At 39.0% G+C, this 18,829-nt stretch overlaps 1 protein-coding gene across 2 annotated transcripts in view; it reads right to left on the bottom strand.

The window, feature by feature from the left end:
* The window catches only part of LOC138853541 (solute carrier family 2, facilitated glucose transporter member 1-like), a 366,551-nt gene that overhangs the window by 293,800 nt on the left and 53,922 nt on the right, over positions 1–18,829 (bottom strand). Inside the window, exons 1-2 of one of the 2 annotated variants that reach the window (XM_070090832.1) lie at positions 10,870–11,306; positions 2,251–2,277 (exon numbers count right to left, since the gene is read on the bottom strand). The exons of the other annotated variant lie outside the window; for it this stretch is intronic. Coding sequence (XP_069946933.1) covers positions 2,251–2,277; positions 10,870–11,067 — 225 coding nt within the window. The 5' untranslated portion in view covers positions 11,068–11,306. Of the gene's footprint in view, positions 1–2,250; positions 2,278–10,869; positions 11,307–18,829 lie in introns of those variants that run through there. 2 annotated transcript variants of the gene reach the window in all.

Here is an 18,829-nt window from a genome sequence, read left to right as displayed (position 1 = left end):
TAAGAAGGGATTTATAAAAAAAATATCGGCAGTGTTTGTTTACAAATAAGTACTAAATCAGTGAAAATATTATTATCATAGAATACATTGCAAAGTGGTGATCGTTTGTTTTTTTAAATAGAGCAAAAACTTAACTGGATGTTTAACCACTTAATCTTAACGAGTCATTATTGGATTATAACCCGTGTCAGGAGACACTGTGCTGTTTGCTGACGAACAAAACACCACCACCACCATGAACGCCCGAAGATTGTGGGAGCAACAGCATCTGCATTTTAAAATTACACAAAATATAATTGAGGGACAGCAGGAGCGTAGCTCCCTAAGAGGGTCACCTTAATGTAATGATGGCTTGAAGATTTCGCAAACTGAACTGAGCTGAGGTAACAAAATAACTCATAACGTGTGAAAAAAAAATGGATTTTTTTTTAATTTTGTATAACCATTCGGTCTTAGTCAAAAAAGCATATGAGAAAAAAAAGATGAGAAGAAAAAAAAAGGCTGGAGAGAAAGATATATGAGACGGAATGAGACAGAGATAATATAAAATATGAATTATTATTATAATCAAAACTAAGCGCTAAACCCACAAGGGTCACAGAGTGCTGCCATATAAAAAAGACTGAGAAATAATGTGAAATATTCAATAATGTGAAATATTCAATAATGTGAAAAAGAATATGCAATAATATGAGATAAAACATATAAGATGATATGAGTGACTTCCTGCAAGGGAGAGGAGCTTATCCTAACATGTTTACAGTAAGAGAATTGTGTTATGCCTGGTCCTCATCTCCGACAATGTTTACAACAGCGCGGTGTTTACAATGGATCGGACTTAATACATTAATTCCTTCTCATGGTGTTAACCAGAGGCAGTGGGTGGTCTAGCATGGGTAACCTGTGAGGATGCTTGCTTCACTGGGTTTAAAGCATATCCACTACACAAGGGATAATAAGACTGCATTTAGTCTGTAGCACTGCTATTTCTGGACACTTCTTTAACTCCTAAAATACCTTCAAGAGGGAGCTGGACAGTTACCTAAAGTCAGTGCCGAATCAGCCGGGATGTGGCTCGTACGTTAGACTACGTGCAGCCAGCAGAAACAATCTAGTTGTTCAGGCCCTAAGCCATCGGGAGGCCTGGTCATAGACCAGGGGCGTTGATCCCCGGAATACCCTCCAGACTAGGTATATAAAAAAATTATAGGATGTACAAATATAGGTACGGTACATTTCAGTGTCTATATTATACACCGAAGTAGTGGTAACTTACCTGCACATAATGAAAACAAACATGAACAAAATTAAGATACAAATAAAGGATTTTCAATTTCATATATATATATATATATATATATATATATATATATATATATATATATATATATATATATATATATATATATATATATATATATATATATATATATATATATATATATATATATATAATCAGTATAACCAAGGAAACAAGTGGTTTTAAAGCAAAGAACAATACTATGGCTGGCTGGAGATCGGACCCAGGACTCTCCACACAACGCTAGGCAGCAGTAAAAATCACTACCTCCCTGGAGTCTACCTTGAGGGTGTTCTGAGGGTCAACGCCCGGTGGATCAGAGCCTGATCAACCAGGCTGTTACTGCTGGCTGCACATAGTCCAACACACGAGTCACAGCCCGGCTGATCGGGTACTGGCTTTAGGTACCTGTCCAGCTCCCTGTTGAAGGCAGACAGAGGGCTATTGGTAATTCCCCTTATGCCTGGTGGGAGGCTGTTGAACAGTTTTGGGCCCTGGACACTTACTGTTTTTTCTCTTTGTGTATTAATGGCGCCTCTATTTTTCACTTGGGGATGTGTTGCACCATCTGTCCAGTCTTTTGCTTTCGTAGGGAATGACTGATGTGTGCAGATTTGGGACCAGTCCGTCTGGGATTTCCCAGGTGTAAATTATAATGTATCTCGCCTGCGCTCCAGTGAGTACTGGTCAAGTGACTCCAAGCATTCCTAGTAATTAAGATGTTTGACGGTACTTATATGTGCAAGAAAGGTTCTCTACATTTTCTAGATCTGCCATGTTTCCTCCAGTGATAACTACATTCGGGAAAAAGCAAGCTATGAGATGACTAATTTAATTTTCCTCTTGTTGGCTACTAGCCTCAACGAGCAGCACAAATATCAGTACAACCATGGTATGAATATTTACACATATTTATACAAAAATACATTTGATTAACTTTGAAAACTTACCTCAAACTTTCCGATTTCCTTTGTTGGCTGCATGGAAAATATAATTGTCGGTGTAAATAGATTAAAAATGAATTTATTATAATAATTCTGACAGGAGACAATGAGTTAAGTGTTAGTTAATTTGTTAGGTTTAAGTTTAGCGACTGCAAGACTGTCGTCAAGGCTGCATTTCACTTGTAAACCACAAATTTTGAAGATTAATTATTACCTTAAAGTAAACTCTCACTGTATATACAATGAGAAATAATACACCTCCCGAAACAACGCATAAAAGAGGACATAAAATCTGGCTGTATGACCCTTACGGGTTTGGAGCTTTCCCATAATAATAATAATAATAATAATAATAGTCTTGTCTGTTATTTACCAGCAACGAAGACAATAGCAGAAGAATGAAGAAATATTGCAAGAGGCTACTAGCCTATAGGTCCAGTGAATACACACACATGCACCCGTCCCACCTACTGTATACTGAAAGCTACGTTAATTTTCTGCTTCAATCACGCTACCTGGAAGTGTGTTCCACTCATCTACAACTTTACTGCCGTTCCACTACTTCCCAATTACCTTTCTAAATCTAAAATTCTCCAACTTCATTCCATTGCTGCGAGTCCTATCTTGGTTAGATATTTTCAACACGCTTTGAGTATCTCTATTTAATCCTAATTTCCATTTGTACACTTCAATCATATCTTCCCTAATTCTGTGCCTTTCCAAAGAGTGCAAGTTCAATACCTTTAGCTTATTTTCGTAGACAAGGTTTCTATTACAAGGAATAAATTCCTTCAGCTTATTTTCGTATTATTATTATTATAATCAAAAAGAAGCGCTAAGCCACAAGGACTATACAGCGCTGCAGGGCAGGAAGGAAGCGAGGGCATCAGGTGGCAAAAGGGAGATGGATGAGCAACAGGTTACGGATAACAGCGGGGCAGTGGATGGTGAAAGGGTAAAGGGCAGCAAGAGACTGAACCAGAAAGGGCTGAGGGGAGTGTGAAAAGTATCATCAGAGTTTGTGGAGTAAATCAGTCGTTGTCAAGAAGTCAATGAGAGAGTCAGGATTAAAGGAGGGTCCATCAGCAAGAAGGGAAGGTAAAGAGAGAGTAGGAGAACGAAGACGACGTTGGAGGTAAATTCTGCGTGCTCGTTGATAGAGAGGGCAGTCTAACAGAATGTGGCTAATCGATACTGGAACTTGACACTGCTCACAGAGAGGAACAGGGTGCCTCTCCATGAGATACCCATGAGTAAGACGAGTGTGGCCAATGCGAAGGCGGGAGAGAGTGGTCTCCCAACCTCGGCACTGATGACAAGAAGACGGCCAGTAACCTATGCTCGGTTTAATAGAATGAAGTTTGTTACCGAGCAGAGTTGACCAACGTTGTTGCCAACGGGTGCGAAGGTGGGTAGCTATTGCAGCAAAATAGTCTAGAAATGGAACACCTCGATAGGAAATTGGTAGGTCATATACTGCTGACCGCGCAGCAGTGTCTGCCTGTTCATTGCCCTGTACGTCGACATGACCAGGGACCCAACAAAAAACAATATCTTTATGTTTGGTAGAGATACGGCGTAGCCAAAGTTGGATACGGAGAACTAGGGGATGAGATGTATCAAATTTTCGTATAGCCTGTAGAGCACTAAGGGAGTCTGAGACTACTACAAATGATGACACAGGCATAGATGCGATACGAATAAGTGCTGCAAGAATGGCATACAGTTCAGCAGTAAAAATGCTAGCTGAAGATAGTAAATGCCCTCGTACGACGCTGTCCGGAAACACTGCTGCAAATCCGACGCCGTCTGAAGACTTAGAGCCATCTGTGTACACAGCGGTGGCATGAGAATGAGAGTGGAAGTGATCAAGAAAAAGAGAGCGGGAAGCCACCGTAGGCAGTTGAGCTTTCGAGCAAGGGAGTGAGAAAGAACAGACCCGAACAGCTGGAACTTCCCAGGGGGGTAGGGAAAAGTGAGATGCTACATGAACATATAAAGGTGGTAACTGAAGGGAAGACAAGAGTGAAAGTAGGCGAAGAGAAAAGGGACGGAGCAAACAGGGGCGGCGAACGAATAAAGAATGTCTACTAATATCGGTGACCATTCTATAAATGGAAGGATTGTGTAGATCGTGAGAGCGTACATAGTAACGAAGGCAATGGGCATCACGGCGATCAGACAAGGATGGAACATTTGCTTCTGTATAGAGGCTCTCAACAGGGGAAGAGCGAAAAGCACCAAGGCACAATCGTAAGCCTTGGTGATGGATAGAGTTAAGGCTAGAGAGAGTAGCAGGAGAGGCCGCGGAATAAATCTGGTCACCATAATCGAGTTTCGATAAAACGAGGGCTGAATGTAGGCGAAGCAGAGTTCGACGATCAGCTCCCCAGGAAAGATGAGCAAGGGTTTTAAGAAGGTTTAGCCGGCTGTGACAAGTTGCCTTCAGAGAGGTAATGTGAGGTTTCCAGGTTAACCGACGGTCAAAGAGAAGGCCTAGAAACCTGACTGTATCACGTTCGGGGATACGGGAGCCATAGAGATACAAAGGATGATCGGAGATAACAGAGCGTCTAGTGAAAGTAATTTGGTGAGTTTTGGTACTTGAAAATTTAAACCCATGTGTGGTGGCCCAAGTGGAAACACGGTCGACCGCATGCTTGAGAGAAACTGCAATAAGGTGACAGTCAGCGCCTGCACAAGCAATAGCGAAGTCATCAACATAGAGTGATGACCAAATATTGGGTGGAAGAACAGAGGCCAAATCATTTATAGCAAGGAGAAAAAGTGTTGTGCTTAGAACACATCCCTGAGGGACACCTTCAGCTTGGACGAAGTCCGGGGAAAGAACATTATTGACTCGAACACGGAAATGTCTGTCAGTTAAAAAGTTCTTAAGGAAGGATGGTAGATTGCCTCGGAGGCCTAAGGAATGGGCCTGGGCCAAAATATTATACCTCCAAGTTGTGTCATATGCCTTCTCAAGGTCAAAAAATATGGCAATAACTGAGTGATTATTCGCAAAGGCATTACGAACATACGTATCCAAGCGTAGTAAGGGGTCTATGGTAGAACGACCCTTACGAAAGCCATATTGACTAGCGGAGAGACTGTTGTGAGTCTCTAAATACCACATTAAACGTCGATTTACGAGGCGTTCCATCACTTTGCAAACTGCACTTGTAAGAGCGATGGGGCGATAGTGGGAGGCATCATGTCCTGTAGTACCCGGTTTGCGGAAAGGGAGAACAATGGCAGATTTCCACAGCTGGGGAAGAACTCCTTGTGCCCAAATAAGATTGAAGAGGTGTAAGAGGACTACAAGGGCTGACCGATGTAAATGTTGTAACATACGAATATGAATGTCATCAGGCCCAGCTGCCGATGATCGGCAAGCTGAGAGCGTTGCCTCCAGTTCTTGAAGTGTAAAAGGCACATTATACTGTTCTTCTCCGAGAGAAGAAAAGTCCAAGGGTACTAACTCTCTGGCAGACTTTGAGGAAAGAAACGAGGGGCATAGATGGAGCCCTCGGGAAATACGGACCAGATGTGTGCCAAGTTCAATGGCAACGTCGAGAGGGTTTGCTATATCAACACCAGTGACCCGTAGAACAGGAGCCGGGTCAGGAGAGTATTTACCACTCAATTTCCTCACTTTTTTCCAGACTGCACTCATAGAAGAAGCAGAGGTGATGGTGGAAACATAGTCTCGCCAACAAGTGCGTTTAGCTTCACGGATGACACGGCGAGCTTATTTTCGTAAAGGTTTCTAATACAAGGAATCAAGTTCATCATCCTTCGCTGTACATTTTCGAGTGCATTCATGTCCATCCTATAATATGGAGACTAGAACTGAGCAGCATAATCTAAACGAGGCCCAACTAAAGATATATAAAGTTGAAGCATAACCTCAAGACTTCTGATTTTATACTTCTTGATAAGAAGCCAAGTACTCCATTAGTTTCACTGCGAACACTTACGCACTGATGTCTTGGCCTTCATGATAACATACGGGTTTAACGGAAGTTTTGAATAAAAGATAACCAGACTTGATAACATGATAATCATCCTGAGTATTTCAGACCAGACTTAACATGATAACCATAAAAGGCACAAAAGCGGTATTTTTTTTTCATTTTATTAAAAAAACTGCATATACATAATACATTGTATTACATACAAAACAAACTACGGTGAAAAATAAAAAAATGGTACACACCGAGAACTAGCGGTATCAGCACATATTAAGGACACGTTTTGTCCATCAGAAACGTTCTCAACCCGTTGAGTCCACAGTGCCCGGGGACTGGCAGGTAATGAAATTCGACCAAGGAAAGGAAAAGTGGCTCATTTTTTTAAATCAAGAACCCTTCGCAGGCATGTTGCAACCCCCACCCCCAACACACACTGAACAGTGAACCAGCACAGGTCATAATATTAATATAGTATGACTAGGCAAGCAAATTCATTGTCTTACGTCTGAGTTTTATTTCTTGTGCCATTTAAAAGAAAAAAAAACAGATTGTGGGCAAATATGACAGTGTAGATAAAGAACATCAATGAAGAAATAAAGTAAAATATGATGAATACCTTGGTAAGTGGTACTGACTAAGTGGGCTACAAAGACGTGAACAAACACTAGGTCCTGGGAACGAAATTTTTTCTAACATTAATGTCCCAGTATTTGCTTATGTGTCCTTTTAAACTTAAGAGTAGAGCAAACATATAGTTATTACATTAGGATACAAACCATCTGTTTTAACTCCCATAAGCATATACTTAAATTTTCGCATACGTTTGCAGCTAAGTTTTCGGTTAGGTTAGGTTGTCCTCCATAAAAAAAAAATAACATCTTACAACGGTAAAATAAAAATATAAGATAAAAGACACTACTAGGTACTAATGCTGTTGTTTTCATGGGATGTAATACCTAGCTGGGGTACCCCAGCGGAGGCTGGTGTACCCTAGCTGGGGTACCCCAGCGGAGGCTGGTGTACTTCAGCGGAGGCTGGTGTACCCCAGCGGAGGCTGGTGTACCCCAGCGGAGGCTGGTGTACCCCAGCTGGGCATCAAGGCTTCTGACACACCAAAATATACTTTTAATTTATTTTTATTCCTGACGAACAATATTAATACATTCAACATTAATGTGCAAATTGCAAATTTTCGATTGGCCAGAAGTATAAAATTGCACCCTGGTAAGTGAAATCTGCGAAAATTTTCCAGATTTATCTTCCCTATCCTTCCTGATACTGAGTCAATATACTGTATGAGATATGAATGAAAATAAACATTAATGAACTTTGGACGAGTGACAAAATATTAGACTATATAAAATGCAGAGATAAGTATTACGAAAGGTTAAATTTGACAGGGGTGTCAATTATACAATTAATCTGTCAGTATACAAAATACGATAGAGAAATGAACATAAATACGCCTACCGTACTAACAATATTAATAATGTCAGTATCACTTGATGAAATAGAATGATGCTAAACTTATCATCAAGACAGAAGATTTACAAACGCTGTTGTTTAGAGTGCAGTCATTTGTCTTCGCAATACAGTTGTGTAGAAAAAACAGATTTAACTAAATTTTAAGCCAAAACAGCCGTCAGGTAATGTTTTTAACTAATTAGTGCACCTCATCTACACTACCAGTAGATGAGGTGGACCGATAAAGCTACTATGTTAAATGCTTCCATAATAATTACGCGATGTGACTGCTGCTTTTCTTTATCTATTCTTCACCACACACACTACCTTCAGTAGCCCTCGTGCAGACAATAGTCCTTCAACCAAGTTTTCTCTCCGCGGATACATCTCTAAAAACGATGTAATAGGAAAACATTCCCAGCATCAAAAATGGAAAACTAAATTTCCCTGCCCTTCCGCCAACCTAGGTAGAAATTGTGTGTGTGTGTTGTCAGTGCCATTCATCACGTCCACACCGTCATCCCGGCTACCTGCTGACTTTGCTTCATACATCTGACACCATCTGCTTAAAACATCTTACACGGTACTCTGCTGGGTCTGCTCAAAACATCGCCTGATACCACACTATGCTGGGTCTGCTCAAAACATCGCCTGAGACCACGCTATGATGGGTCTGCTCAAAACATCGCCTGAGACCATGCTATGCTGGGTCTGCTCAAAACATCGCCTGAGACCATGCTATGCTGGGTCTGCTCAAAACATCGCCTGAGACCACGCTGTGCTGGGTCTGCTCAAAACATCGCCTGAAACCATGCTTTGAAATGAATATTATTTAATAGGCGATTCAGCCTTGATGTTGGTGAGGGTATTTGATCTAAGGATCTGGACCTATTTTTTTCCCTTTCCTTGGATCGAACCTGACTGCCTCCCATTTCCCCAACGATGTCTCGTTGCTGCGGGTTTAGTGCTCCCTCTCTCATGAATGTAACAATAATAGTAGTAGTAATAGTAACAATAATAAATAGAAAAGATGAATATGGTAGATCAAACACGTTTCTAGCAGAAAACTTAATTAGGACGTTTCACTCACCTATGAGCGAAAAGTTATCCAAATAATCGTCTTCGTTCTACAATACCTGTTAACACCTGCTTTTCTAACCAGAACTGTGGATATTCACATTTTTTTTACATATCTTCTATCATTACAGTGGCTGTGTTCGTCAAGAAACAACAGCGTCTTCTAACACGGGTTTCAATTAAAGGATAACTCAGTCAAGTGTTAACGTTAAGCATCCTCAGGCATACTTCACCTTGGTGCCACATCTCATTTCATACCCTCTTTACGGGAGTATCCCAAAGGCAGTTTCTGTCTCTAAGGGTTTAAGAGGGGTTATCCTATTAAAGCCTAGCTCTAGCTAAGATATGCTCTCCGTTTCCCTAGATGTTAATAACAAAAGTCGACTAGCCTTCGTAGGGGATTATTTCTAGGTAAACGTGAAGTTTTAATACTGACAGAGCACTGAGACTAAAAGATTATTCTGTGTATGTGAGCAGGGGTCCGCAGATTCGAGAAGAGGCCTATGTACATCTATCTCCCTGGGAATCGACTCTTAAGGTTTTTGAATTGTGTGCCGAACATTCTTTGATATGTAAGGAGTTGTGATCTCTTGGAACATAATTACTTTAATGTTAAAATATATTTGAACATGGAAAATGGAAAACGGTGAGGCAATAAAAAAATATATAGCGATTGAGAAAAGAGAGAAGAGTCTAAGGAAAGTGCAAAAAATGATATAATTAAGATGAACTGTGGGAAGGTGGACGAAAAGGAGCAGAGAGGGGACAGAAGGTTAAGTTTTGTAACAAGCCGCTGGAAAGTGAAAGACAAAATACTAAGAAGCCCCCATCACTTCCTTTACAGGAAACATGAGGTGGTTCACTAGCTCACCAACAAACAATAACACTAAAATACTTTTTGCAATAAATACGAGACGCATCACGTATGCTTTTTAAAATAATTTAAAAATATATAATATGACAAGTCCAGCAACAATGCAAAGCTTACAGTAAAGCCGAGGTTGATGACTGAGACTGGGAGAGCAGGTGAGTCAACGTCTTTAATGTTCAATATGATTCAGAGCCTGCGCAAGAAGCTAATATTTTAAAACCACCGAAGCTCAATAGAGCCTAACAAAAAACAAAAAAAAAAGCATAACTCATGGTATTATTACTAATCTTCCTTAGGAAGTTTCATTAAAAAATCAAGGATGGGATGGGATTCCCCAGATGTGGGTGTTAGCTGTATGTCGGCCCATTCAACGAAGCTTTTCTATCTGAGCAACATTTCTCACTAAATTACCGGGCAACCTCATTAAAATTATATATCGCAGTGAAATGTATACCATATAGGGTTTCTATGGTCTATATCACTACTAAAACTGATGAACCATAACAAACAATAATATGAAACCTATTCGTCCGTTACCTGTAACCTCCGAAAACTGGTATAAGTGATAGACGGCAAGTTGAACTTATATTTTAAGATGCTATTGAATGAGACACTTGTGAAACACATGGGTATCTTTATTATGGAAGCGATTCGCCAGCCAGTGGCTTTATCAGTCCAATACAGAGAAGAACGGAGTTTGAAGTAATCAGTAATTGGAGTCGATGTCTTTAGCCCATCAATCTTGATTGATGGACTAAACACATCGACTCGCTGAGGGAATGATTATCCCAGACTTCTCATCATCTGTGTTGGACTGATGAAGCCACTGGCTAGCGGAACGCTTCCACAATAAATATGTCCAAGTGTTAGACAAGTGTCTCATTCTCAGTTTTCTAAGCTATATAAATATATTATGATGCAGTAGCATAAAAGCCGTCATTAACTCGTCATTGTGGCTGCCAGTTACATACGGATTATCTGAAGATTCCCCCCTAACCAGGTCACATTCTTGCAATACTTATCCAAAGTGGACATACATTTACTAAATGTTATACCCACTTAACTTAAAATCACACTTCCTTATTAGTTACATTTTACATTCCACAAAAAAATATAAATTCTGATACATGTTGATCAAAAAAAATTGCACATAAAGATACATATCCTGGCTGATTACCATGGGCTCCAGTAAAACATTAATAAACGTATATGAGACAGCTCGTAGCTTAAGGCACGTACCAGGGTGTCGGCCGGAGGTGGTTGATCACCTTCGGTTGCCGGCTGTTGACCTGCCGGCTTTTCACTGTCTTTCTCACTATCTTTCTCGCAATCCTTTTCAATATCAAGGACAGGTGCACCATTCTTGTTGGCCTCCTCCTTGTCCTCAACAGGCGAGGCCTTAGCCTCCAGTTCTGTAGTTTTCTCTTCTGCTGTCATCTTCAATAAACTTTTATATTAGTGCCACTGCTAGATACTTTCAACTGCTTGTATTACGGTATTCAAGTAACCTTGCCAAGTCCAGGATAACGATAAAAAAAAGTTTTATAGTAACTTTAGATACGGTCAGCTGATCACTGGAGCAGACGTTTCACAGTGAAACCTAATAATGATATGTATTGGTTTTCACAGTTCCAGGAGCAGCGTTGATTCCAAACCAGCAGTGAAAACTAGACCCGAGAAGGTGGATAGCCTCACCGGACTTATATATAGGAAGCCGTATTGATCGTGTGGACGACCCATCGTACGTGCGCAGTCAGGTCTCACACTACCCGGTCATAACAAATTGTCGTCGGCAATAATTCTTTAATATTTGTAATACCACTCTATGTGTAACTAGAAAGAGTTAATGATAGCATGGATAGCTTATTTGCTTAAATTATAAAGCACATAACTATATACTGCAGATATTAGTTTTACCTTACTATGAAATTGAGTTTCCAGCGTTCGCCAGATGGAGTCATAATTCAATTTATGTATACACTATGCCAATGAGGGATTGGTCACTATATCATGCATTACATAGTACATATATATGAATTTCGGTTACAAGATATGCTGTCTAATTTAATTAAGTTACATAAATATTAGAAACTCCTACACCGACAACACTGATTACCGCCAAGAATGAATGACGCAAGTTTGCAAATTCCCGCCAAATCTTAAAAAAGTTTAAAAACCAATAATTACCTGTTTCATCTCTAATTATAATTTTACTAAGTATCTTAATATACTTTTAATTTACGTTACACAATGTCAGCACTTAAAGAAAGCAATCCATATAAGCAAAACTGGAACTTTAATGTCGGCGTCACATCGGTAGAAAGATGATGCAAGAACCGCACCCCTGGAACCAGCCAATCAGAAGCCAGCACTACGGAGGCGTGACTTAGTTTAATTTAACGCCAACTATTATATAATATCAATGCACAGCCACAAACACGACCGTCGAATAACCCATTCAGAAGTTACAGGACTGACAATTAAGACATTAATGAATATTTACACCAGCCAGAAACATGTGTACAGGTGATTTCAGAATGTTTCTACGCTATCAACACTGGCAACTTTCAGCGCACGTGTTATATACGCTACGTATGATGTAATGTACATTAAACAATCGTAGTATACTATTATAGTATTCTCATTCACCTTTTAATATTGTAATTATGTAATGTTCTATGAGTATATACGAAGAGTAACGACCTAGAGGCTATGAGAAATGAAGGAAGGAAGCATATGTTGTGGCGTAGCTGGATCCTTCAAGGTGACCTCAAGGTGAATGTAAATATCACCTTGTGTGACCTGACACAAGCTAGTCAACGTTTTCCAAAGGTCACTTTCACCACCATTCTACTGCTCATATCCTTGCAAATATAGAAACTAGTAGATTGTTAGGCTTGAAGCCTATCAACGTCACGGGAGAAGTCACTGAGGTCGCACTTCACACAAACATCAAAAATAGTTTGTACCTTAAAATATTCATTAAATTCTTATAGGTCTTGGTCAAAGGAACTGGAGCGAACCTCCTATTGTCAGCACATTTGAAAATACGCTAGCCATGATGCCACGGACTTTTCAAATACTATTATGTCAACACCCCTCAAGGAAGGTTCCTTGATGTTGGTGAGGGGCTCTTGATTTAGGGAATTGGAACTGTGCTCCAGTTCCCCGAATTAAGCCTGAATGCCTTCCACATCCCCCCCCCGGGCGCTGTATAATCCTACGGGTTTAGCGCTTCCCCTTTGATTATAATAATAATAATATTATTATGTCAACATAGTTTTGAACCCTGCTATGACGCTGCCTCACCAGGCTCGGGCAGTTAGAATCGTACCCTCAGGTAGTCAAGGCTTCATACGGCAGGCTGGGCTTCCTACCACGTATATATTCAATATACTCCGTATAAGAGCCCCAGTGAGTTATTCATCATCACTCCACTTAACAGCCTTTACGACACTATACCTCAACTCAAACCTCATTTCCTTCTATTCTCCAGTCGCTGTGATCTTACTGGTTTAATGTTTCCCATGAATATAATAATATAATGTATACACGTCTCGGTGCATATATCGGGGTGTATATACAGATATACACGCCTCGATGTATATACACTAATGTATGAGATATGTCTAGGTGGAGATACAAATATACACACATCGTTGTATATACACAAAGAAAAACAAACCACGGTGTATATATATATATATATATATATATATATATATATATATATATATATATATATATATATATATATATATATATATATATATATATATATATATATATATATATATATATATATATATATATATATATATATATATATATATATATATATATATATATATATATATATATATATATATATATATATATATATATATATATATATATATATATATGTCGTGCCGAATACGTAAAACTGGTCAATTAGCAAGAACTCATTTAAAATTAAGTCCTTTCTAAAATTTTCTTTTATACGTTTAAAGATAAATTTTTTTCATTAATGTTAATGTAAAAATTTTTAATTTTTCACCAAAAGAATCTTAGAAAACTTACCTAACCTTATTATAACAAAAATAATTTATTTTTGCATAACCCAACTACATATAATTTAGATTTGTTTACAATAATTTAATACTAAACAAACAGAGTGAAATATATTTTTTTCGTTAGGTTCTGAATGATTTTGGAGAAATTATTGCATACACAAATTTTCGCTTGTCCTATATGGCAAGATGAGCGTTGCTATTTAAGCCAAGATCGCAAGTTCTGCCTATTCGGCACGACATATACATATATATGTGTGTGTATATATATATATGTATGTATATATATATATATATATATATATATATATATATATATATGTCGTGCCGAATAGGCATGTATATATATATATATATATATATATATATATATATATATATATATATATATATATACATCTATACATTCCAGTATGTATACCCTGAAAAACTCTCTCTTGGGCCTACAAAATAATTCACTAATCACTTTTTTAGCCTCAGAAATATTTCTCCGTCATGTGGTGAAGGGCTCTTGAAACAAGGCATTAGAGCTATCCATCCATTCCTTGGATCAAACCTCATTACCTCCCATTTCCAAGGCAAAGCATGACACTTATGGGTTTACTGCTTCCTCATGAATATAACAGAAATAACTCGACAGCCTCTCAGCTGAGAAATCTGCTGATTCAGTGGCTTTTCTGTGGGTATTTAACCTTTCGAAGGCTCTTGATTTAATAAACTGGAGCTACCCTCTACTTTATATTTGTGGAAAATTGCATTTATCTGAATGTAAATAATTTTGTACATAACAGTAAATGATAAAGATAATTATTATTTATCAGAGTTACATAGACAAGTAGGAATTTGGGACACCTAGGTCACAAAAATTGTCCCCCTTCGATACCTACCACTGTCATATCCACAAGTTGCTCTAGACCTATTAATTATAAATGAAATATACATCATCAGGAATGCTGGTAAATATATAAATTTGTGGACTGTATATTAAATTAATAAGTGATTATACATATATATACACATTTATATAACAGAAGGAGAATATATCTTAATCATAACACTCACCAATTTGACTGGAGATTAATGTGTCATGTACAGGACCCTCCTTTTGCCTATATTTATGAAAAATTTACTAGCCAGAATTTAAACATAAATTAGACAGCTAATCTGAGGTTCCTGGAGTTGTCCTGTCCTGTCGCCTGATACTCAAATTATGCAGGAATGCACATCCAACAATTTAGGCTCCTATTTGAGAGGCTTCAGCCCAAATTTAACCTCTAGAGCACGAAAATTTCATCCCATTACTAATGTCTGTTACTCAATTCAAAAACAAAAATGGCGACTGTCCTTCTGCGCAGACGCAGGCTTTCCGTTTTCTATGACATAAATATTATTAAATACAGTATGGCCATCTATTTACATATAACTACTGTATTTCTGGAAAATATATACAGTATTTTCCACACTGCGGCCGGGCAGAGTTCGTTGCTAAATGACTCAAATTACTCCTTCCTTTAGGAGACGATTCCAGCCAGTTCTGGCTTGAGTGACTGTTCTTCTAGTAGGTCTTACTACGATTTCATTTTCCGGCATCACTTGGTCAGCGTTATCTTCCATATCACTCGTGTCACTTTCCCTCAGATTTTCATTTACATTTGATTGAACACCTAATTCCAAGGGAATAATTCATTAATTGTGCGTAAACTTTCCTGGCCACGACACAACACTTTGACATTCCTGACAACACCTTGTGCATCTGGGTACAATGTCAATACTTTGCCTAGAGGCCACAATGTTCGATGTTGCTCAGTATCAATCAACACAATGTCACCTGGTTGAATGTTCTGTCGATTTACTGCCTCTGTCGCACTATAAAAGTGTTCACGTAGTGTAAGAAGATATTCCTTACGCCACACATTAGACCAATGATCAATTACTTTATTTAACATTTTAAATTTATTGCACAACACTGCCCCATCATTGTAATCTTCATCACTTTCTTCCGGATTATCTCTATAGACAGGGGCAGCTTCCAATTTCCTTCCACATATTAGGTGAGAAGGTGTTAATACATCTGCATCAGGTGTATCACTCATGTACGAGAGAGGCCTATTATTTATATGATTTTCCACCTCCACTAACACTGCACGCAATTCTTCCAAATCAATTCTCTTCCGGTGTAGTACTTTACGGAGACACCTCTTCACTGTGCCTATCAGTCTTTTGTACAGCCCCCTCTGCCAAGGGGCTCTAGGAGTAATAAATTTCCAGGTACACCCACGCTGGGTTAACAGAGATTGAACATCGTTACTGTTATTTAATTCTATCAAGTGTTGAGCACCTGCTACAAAATTTGTGGCATTATCCGAAATCATCAATCTCGGACAGGATCTCCTAGCTGCAAATTTTTGAAACAGCTGTATAAACTGTTCTGCAGACAAGTCCTGTGCCACTTCTACATGAACTGCCCTAGTAGCAGTACAGGTGAACAAACATACACTTTCAGTGGAACACCATTTGACGTACCTGTTAAAATTATTGGACCACTATAGTCTACACCTGTTACATCAAATTGTTTCACTAATTCTACACGCTCCTTTGGCAATGATGGAGGACCTGGGTACATATAGGATCTGGCAACAACACAGCGACATATTACACAAGATTTAATCACCCTTTTTACACTTTGCCGTCCTTGTGGAATCCAGAGTTTCCCTAATACAATTTAAGGTATCTTGTACCCCACCATGCATTACATTTTTATGGGCATTTAGAACAATCAAATTTGTTAGATGATGAGTTTTGGGTAGTAAGACAGGGTGTTTAGCATAATCACCCAATTCAGCATTTTGTAACCTACCTCTGCACCTAATTACACTGTTCTCTAAATACAGCCCCAATTTCTCTACTATGGAACCTTTCACAATTTTTCTTTCCATCATCAATTTAATTTCATTTCCATAGATTTCCTCCTGTACCCTCTTTATCCAAAATTCAAGAGGATGTGAAAACTTAAATGAAATATTCATCTTGTATAGAAATTTAAACACCAACTTAGTTACATTGATTAGCTTGGGTAAAGAAGAATACCTATTTATATCAATTGCTAATGAAGGACAAACAATTGGAGCGGTGGTCACAGTAACTTCAACAGGAGTAATATACGCCTTTTGTACAGGCCAATTAGCTATATTTACCAACCAGCTCGGTCCTTTAAACCATGATACAGCATTTACAAATTTAGCATAAGATAAACCTCGAGACAAGAAACCAGCTGGATTCTCCTCACCTGGTATGTGAGTAAATGTTAACATATGCTGACCCAAACTATTGTACTTTTCTTGCATCTGATTAATTTCAGCGACTCTGTTTTGTACGAACACAATTTTACTGTTTCCATTACGAATCCATTGTAAGGATACCTCATTATCAGACCAAATTACAGTGTCGCTAATATTTATCTCCTGCAATTTATTTCTTATATAATTAGCTAATTTGACACCTACATAAATGGCTGTTAATTCCAACTGAGGTAAGGTACGTGATTTAATTGGAGACACTTTAGCTTTAGACATAACAAGAGAAATAACACTATTACATTAAGGATAAGCAACTGCTCCATATGTCAATTTTGGAGCATCACAAAAAATGTGGAGTACATTTTTCCCATTTGGATTGGCCACCTGGCGTGGGAACTCCAACATTGGAATTTTCTCATAATCACCAATTAATTCGTCCCGCCTGTTAATGAATTCCTCAGGTAGAATTTCATCCCAAGCACATTTAAGTTTCCATGCTTCCTGAATTAATAATTTCCCTCTTATAGTAAGGGTTGACACTAAACCTAGTGGATCAAAACATTTGGAAACTTCAGTAAGCAAAACTCTCTTAGTTAATTTATTGGGCATACTGTAATTATTAGGTTTTAACATTAACAAATCTCTCTCAGTATCCCAAGTTAATCCCAATACATTACTACATTTTGGTACTTCATCTCCAGGGTAATCTTTATTTATTTTGTCCTTTAATTTGGACGAATTACTATTCCATTCCCTCAGAGGCATATTTGCACCTTGCATTATTTTATTAGCCTCTCCATAAGTCATTAACAGTTCCTCTTCAGTTGACGTCACACCTGGAGTTTACCTGGAGAGTTCCGGGGGTCAACGCCCCCGCGGCCCGGTCTGTGACCAGGCCTCCTGGTGGATCAGAGCCTGATCAACCAGGCTGTTGCTGCTGGCTGCATGCAAACCAACGTACGAGCCACAGCCCGGCTGGTCAGGAACCGACTTTAGGTGCTTGTCTAGTGCCAGCTTGAAGACTGCCAGGGGTCTGTTGGTAATCTCCCTTAAGTATGCTGGGAGGCAGATGAACAGTCTCGGGCCCCTAACACTTATTGTATGGTCTCTTAACATGCTAGTGACACCCCTGCTTTTCATTGGGGGATGTTGCATCGTCTGCCAAGTCTTTTGCTTTCGTAGTGAGTGATTTTCGTGTGCAAGTTCGGTACTAGTCCCTCTAGGATTTTCCAGGTGTATATAATCATGTATCTCACCCGCCTGCATTCCAGGGAATACAGTTTTAGGAACCTCAAGCACTCCCAGTAATTGAGGTGTTTTATCTCCGTTATGCACGCCGTGAAGGTTCTCTGTACATTTTCTAGGTCAGCAATTTCACCTGCCTTGAAAGGTGCTGTTAGTGTGCAGCAATATTCCAGCCTAGATAGAACAAGTGACCTGAAGAGTGTCATCATGGGCTTGGCCTCCCTAGTTTTGAAGGTTCTCATTATCCATCCTGTCATTTTTCTAGCAGATGCGATTGATACAATGTTATGGTCCTTGAAGGTGAGATCCTCCGACATGATCACTCCCAGGTCTTTGACGTTGGTGTTTCGCTCTATTTTGTGGCCAGAATTTGTTTTGTACTCTGATGAAGGTTTAATTTCCTCATGTTTACCATATCTGAGTAATTGAAATTTCTCATCGTTGAACTTCATATTGTTTTCTGCAGCCTACTGAAAGATTCGGTTGATGTCCGCCTGGAGGCTTGCAGTGTCTGCAATGGAAGACACTGTCATGCAGATTCGGGTGTCATCTGCAAAGGAAGACACGGTGCTGTGGCTGACATCCTTGTCCATGTCGGATATGAGG

The sequence above is a fragment of the Cherax quadricarinatus genome, chromosome 33 (genome assembly GCF_038502225.1).
Source record: "Cherax quadricarinatus isolate ZL_2023a chromosome 33, ASM3850222v1, whole genome shotgun sequence".
Classification (NCBI taxonomy): domain Eukaryota; kingdom Metazoa; phylum Arthropoda; class Malacostraca; order Decapoda; family Parastacidae; genus Cherax; species Cherax quadricarinatus.
The sequence above is the reverse complement of the archived record's forward strand: the minus strand, read 5'-3'. Positions and strand labels throughout refer to the sequence as shown.